General features: G+C 41.9%; 1 protein-coding gene across 1 annotated transcript in view; it reads right to left on the reverse strand.

Annotated features, from left to right (window-relative positions):
* TTC17 (tetratricopeptide repeat domain 17) overlaps nt 1-6,000 on the reverse strand; it is a 119,736-nt gene that overhangs the window by 71,485 nt on the left and 42,251 nt on the right. The window contains exons 6-9 of the mRNA XM_045291124.1: nt 4,638-4,747; nt 3,992-4,136; nt 3,464-3,603; nt 938-1,098 (exon numbers count right to left, since the gene is read on the reverse strand). Of these exons, the coding sequence (XP_045147059.1) occupies nt 938-1,098; nt 3,464-3,603; nt 3,992-4,136; nt 4,638-4,747 (556 nt within the window). The remainder of the gene's footprint in view (nt 1-937; nt 1,099-3,463; nt 3,604-3,991; nt 4,137-4,637; nt 4,748-6,000) is intronic.

A 6,000-nucleotide genomic window follows, 5' to 3' on the forward strand; every position in this document is an offset into this window, starting at 1 on the left:
TTGTGCTCCTCAGAGGATCACAGCAGGTTGTCAGGTACAAACAACACCTAAAATGGGACCTTAAGCATATGTAACAAGTTAAAGGAGCTAAAAAAAATGTTCCGTAGGAGTTAGAAACGTTAGTTTTGACCTGTGGCTCTGCCATCAGCAAGAGTCACGTGTCCATCTTAATATAGGGCATTCTCAAAAGTAAAAAGGTTACAATCTAGAGTCTCGGAAAGTCTATAGGGCAGTTTTACTGTCACATGGGGGTCAATGAGTTGGAATTGACTAAAAGGCACCCAGCACCCACAATCAGCTCAATGGCTCCAACGCAGCTGTTAGGAACACCCCAGTCTTGGGAGACATTTCCCCACCTAATCTCATGGCTCCAATTCCTGTCCGGAGAATTGGAGCCATGAGATTAGGTAAAACCACTCCTCTCTAAGGAAGAGGCAGTCAGTGTAGCTCGTTAATCAGAACAACTTTTGAGCAGGTGGTAGAACGCTGTGCTCATTAAACGGCACAGTGGCTTTCCTGGGAAGGGCATCAAAGCATTACAAGTGTGAGATCCCAAGATGAACTGACAGTAAAAAGAGTTGAATCAAATGATCCTCTTAACTACCATCTAAAACTCTTTCGACATAGAATCTGCATTTCCAAGAGATCGCCAGGAGATTCACAGATGTGTTAAAGTTGGAGAAGCACTTGGACAGGGCAGAGAGAGCAAATAACTGTTAAGCTGCAGGATCTAAGTCTTCCTTTTCTTCATTTTGTGAATTATCAGAGCAAGGGGACCCACAACTCTCCCAGTCAACTCGTTGACATAGGCCTGGATTTCAGGCCTGAGTAGAGCCTGAAGCACACCTTGCATCTGCTCTAGGGCTACATGGAAGCTAGGAGCCCGCTAGAAGGAAGTTTCCTCACTCGTCCTCGGTCACCGGGAATGAACACTTACCTAACTGTGCCTCTTTTGCCATCTGAGTCTCATGGATGATGTTTCTTAAGATTTGCTCCTCCTGAATCAACTTGTGTTTCTCTAGGATCTCCTGCTGTCTCAGGTAGTGGTCATGTTGTTTTTGATACTCTTTCAACTCATTCAGTGTTCGCTGGAGGGATCTTAGCATTTTTTTAATATCAGGAAAAAAGTTACAGAGCTTGAAATGGATGATTTTTAAAACCCAATTAATGCATAAATATTCTGATTCCTAGTAATGACTGCTACGCTCTTTCCTTTTATTTGAGCATGCCACTAGTGAACCACACGTTCAAGAAAAATAGAAAGAAATGCTATTCTCTTAGGAGTACAAAGATGGATGTGAAATTCTTCCCTTGAAATATAACTATCTCATCACTATGTGCTATGATGGGCTTTTCTGGTACCACAAAGATATATAACAATATATATATACACTTTTGCATATTTAACAATTTTATTCCCTCTGCTCAATTTATGTTAGTTACATTCACATCCAAAGTCCTTCTGGAACCTTTGCCTGCTTTTAATCTTTTCTTTTGACCACAGTGAGTTAAGAATTGAGCTGTTAATTGCAAGGTCATCAGTTCAAACCCACCAGGGGTTTCATGGGAGAGAGAGGAGGCTGTCTACTGCAAACATTTAGTCTAGATACTCAAAAGGACAGTTCTACTCTGGCCTACAGGGCCACTAAGACTGGGCATGGAGTTGATGGCAGTGAGAAAGCTAAAGGTAAAGAGGGCCACAGGACCGTGGTCTTACACTCTAGCTGCTGAGAGAACAGATTTTAGGAGAAAATAAGAGAAAATTCTGCTTATCCCAAAATATTCTCAACCACGCCCTTTAGATAAATCAGTTGCTTGATTACATTTAGACACAAAACTCTTTGTACTTGTTATAACATAGAGACTTAGGATTGTACAGACTGGGTAAAAGAACTAGGCCCATCCTTAGGGCAAACTGCAGGAAGCACAGTTTTACAAATGAAGCCAAAGCCAGGAGAAGTCTGGATCAGATGCTGGCAGCAGTCAGTGAAGCAAATGAACAGTCATTGCTTCCTCTTCACTCCGTTTTGCTGCAAACAGTTAAAAATAAGCAAAAGCAACAGTCCATTTAAATCTCCATTTAATTCTCTAATAGCCACAAGAGATATAAAATTTAGTATAGTTCTGTATGAGAGGAACAATTCACTTCTGAAGTTTCTTAATTGCTTCTATTATTGGAGGACTCAAAATACATTTTCTAGTTAAGTGTACAAAGACTCGAGTACAACAGAACCCCATTACTGAACAATTTAACACATACATTTTCTTCATCTGCAGGCCAAATAATGCCTCTCCGTTCTGTGTAATTAACCTAACAAAGCACAACCCTAGGAGTTAAACAAGAACAGGACCAATTATAGCATGTGCAAGTGATTTTCCTGGTGTAGCCTATGGAAATAGAAATGTAATTTAGTCGAATTGCTGAGTATCTCCTCACTGGTAAACTGACCTGTAACAGTAATTGTAAAGATCAAAATGACAAATTTTGCTGTAAACGTTCCCCAGTTCTTGGAATCTATACTATTAAAAAGATTCCTAAATAAAAAAACCTCAAAGCCATTCCGAGTGTGGTAGTTATGTAATCGTTTGTCAATCTGAGAGAATTAAGAGTGAAGAGAGGGGAGTCTAGCCCATCAATCAGGTCATAGCCAGTGAGGCCTGTGTGGGCATGGCCTTCTCCTGGGAACTCCTGTATTCCTCCTTGGAGGTGGGACACTCTCTCTCTCTTTGCTCACTCCCTGCGAGACATCCACGAGGAGAAACCACATGGACCTATCCTGGTGCAGCCAGAGCCCTGGGTGCTGGAGAAGCCACATGGAGACCCTTGCCAGGGCTGAGATGCTTATAATGCCACTGGATCCAAAAGACCTCCCACCCATTGGCCTATGATCGTCCTGCATCTGACATCATTGCATGTGTTTCATGAGTCTGAAGAGGTCTTTATAGATTGGTATCAGACATACGGGCTAATGTCGGACTTATGGACTTGATCTGGACTGGACTGGGATGTTTTCTCAATATTCAATTGCTCTTTCCTATACACGAGTGTCTATGGTTTTGTTTCTCTAGTCTACCTGGACTAACACACCAACTCATAACAACCCTAGAGGGCAGAGTAGAACTCTTTGTAGGGTTTTTAAGGCGTTAATTTTTATGGTAGCACAGTGCCTCATCTTTCTCCTGTAGAGCGGCTGGTCAACTTGAACTTCTGACCGTGTCAACCTTACACACAAAACTCTTTTTACTTGTTGACAGTTTTGACAGTTGAGCACTTCACTGCTGTGCCACCAGGGCTCCCTGATTTGGGCTAATTTACCTGGGCTTGCAGCAAAGGGACAGGACTATCTGTAGAAAAAAAAGAGGCTTTCTTTTCATTCTAAGGAGCAAATGAACAGTGCTAGCACCACACACAGATCTAGCCTCAGGTGTTAAGGCTTTAGCACCATTCTTTCTTCCAGTTTACCTATGTTGAGCCTCCAATTTTTGCTCAAGTTTTTGTTGACACAGGACAGCGTGCTTCCTCTTTACAGCTTGCTCAAACCCAGGTTTGGCCTGCAAAGCATGGTCATAACAGAGTACTGAGTGGTTGTATTCACCAAGCATCTGAAGAGAAAAAACACACAAATACGAGGGTTGAAAAACTAGCCAAGGCCCGGCTGCATTTTCCCAACCCCCCAATCACATATGAATTCACAGGTAGATCTCATTCTGTGGTGAGCGTTGTTGGCGTGATGGCCACACCACGAAGGCATGCTATTGGATGGCTTCACTGGAAGGTATCGCTACTATCTGCTCTGTAGAAACTTAATATTTTAACCACTGATTTTCCTGTCCAAACTATGATGCACGAATGTGTTGAAGGGCCCCCACCCCAATCACAATTTCAATCTGAGGCCTCTCCCTTGTTCAGATACAAAAATGGAAGGCAAATAAAAAAGAGAAAAAAACAAAACGGACTCATTTGACTCATGAAACTGAGAGGTGTATTTACTGCATAGATGTTTCCCAATGTGTAATAGCTGGTGAAGAAGTCGCTGTCATCCAGGGCTGCATGGACCACGACGGCAGCATCGGCAGAGAAGTGGGCTCTGTGCAGCACGTTTGCTAGGTTGACCAGGGCGATGTCTTTATTGTGTCTAAAAGGCAAGGCAAGATGCACTTAGCTCTTAGGAAGGAAGATCCCCATGCATTCAACAAGTACCTGTAACTACCTGTCAAGGGAAAAGGGCATTCCAAGTTACTGTGCATCGGAAAATCACTTTGAGAATACTTAGAGGTAAAGACAATAACTAGATAATCACAACACCTCTTTTCTATGGTTTTAATGGTGTTTACTGAATCTGAGAGCCACACATTTTGCTACAAAAACAAGGCCTGCCAGACATTTCATAACTTTAAAATGTATTCAGAGTCTATTCTGCATTAAGGAAAGCTTTCTTTGGGATAATTATGCTTTCTTTTGCACTTCATGAAAGTCAGAAGTGTATTATGAAATTAGGTTGAACACTCGGCCATTGTGTGTGTGTGATGGTACTAATGTCTTTGGAGAGGTACAGAAGAGAAGTTCACCGCAATGCTGTATCTTAGGGGTTTCTTATGTACTGCTTGCTTGTCTGACAGACGGGAGGGTCTCTTACCTGGAAGAGAAGTGAAGGGCTCGCATGGCACATTCCACTACCTGATAGGGCTCATTCTTTATTCTCCAGTAAAATGAAGCCATGTTATACAGTACCCACGAGGAAGAATTCTAAAGAGGGCAAATAAAATGGCATTCAAACACAGTACATGACAAGCTGTTTAATACAATATTAAAAACGAGTGTCTTCAATTCTCTGGCTCTTCTGAAAATCTAGATGAAGAGCAAGATTAAGTATTATAGGGATAAACCAGAGTACCAATACTACATCTATCGAAATAGTGGCCTCCCCCCCCAATCAGTACAATAAGTATAGTGAGGTGTGATTTTCATTTAGGGAAGTCCAACTCAGGGGCATCATGGAAAGGGGAAGTAAAGCCAAAAATAAACCACACGACGATCGCTTGTCCAGTTCTATTTCAGGATGTTACAAATTCAGAACCAACCTGCTTCAAAATGCAGCTGTTCTAACATATTATTCCCGAACTGCAAAATTACACTACAAACGGTACTAATATCTACTTACTATCTGAGTCAAGGCACAAATTCAGCCAAATGAGAGGCTTATGCCTTTGTGAAAGAAACATTTTTGTTTTACGATTTTTCATGAATGTTTAAAATCTAATCCAAACCTTAAGCTTCTTCAGAGTAAAGTTTTTGGTCGGAGTTGGAATTGTCAGGCGCTGTCGAGTCTGTTCCACCTAATAACCCGGGTACAAGGAACGAAACCCTGTCCAGTCCTGTACATCCTCACAGACTTCCCACAGTAACTCCACGTACAAGGAACAAACCCTGCCCGGTCCTAGTCCTCAGGCTTCACTATATTGGAGCCCACCCAACCACGGTCAATCCATCTCCTGAGGGCCTTCCTCTCTTTCACTATCCCTGGACCAAAGACAAAGTCCTTTTCCAGGGCCCAGTCCCTCCTGAAAACATGACCAAAGTAGGAGAGACTAACAGTCTTTTCATCCTTGTTTCGAAGGAAATTTCTGGCCGCACTTCTTCCAAGAGAGATATATTTTTTATTCTGGAGTTTATGGCACTTTCAATATTCTTTGCCAGCACTGCATTTTAAATGGTGATTTTCCTTATTCAATATTCAACTTTCTGAGGCAACTGAAAATACTTCTTGGATTTCTTCCTTCAGTACATCTGGCTATTGATCATAAGCTACTTCCAGAAATGGCTGGTCATTGACCAAATCTTTTTTTTTTAATAATCATTTTATTAGGGGCTTATACAACTCATCACAATCTGTACATACGTCATCTCTGTCCAGCACTTTAGTACATATGTTGACTTCATCATTCTTACGACACCCACTTTCCACTTGAGCCCTTGGTGTCAGCTCATTTTTCCCCCTC

The sequence above is a fragment of the Echinops telfairi genome, unplaced genomic scaffold, assembly GCF_000313985.2.
Source record: "Echinops telfairi isolate 266 unplaced genomic scaffold, ASM31398v2 ScPeMD7_60;HRSCAF=208, whole genome shotgun sequence".
In the NCBI taxonomy this organism is placed as follows: Eukaryota; Metazoa; Chordata; class Mammalia; order Afrosoricida; family Tenrecidae; genus Echinops; species Echinops telfairi.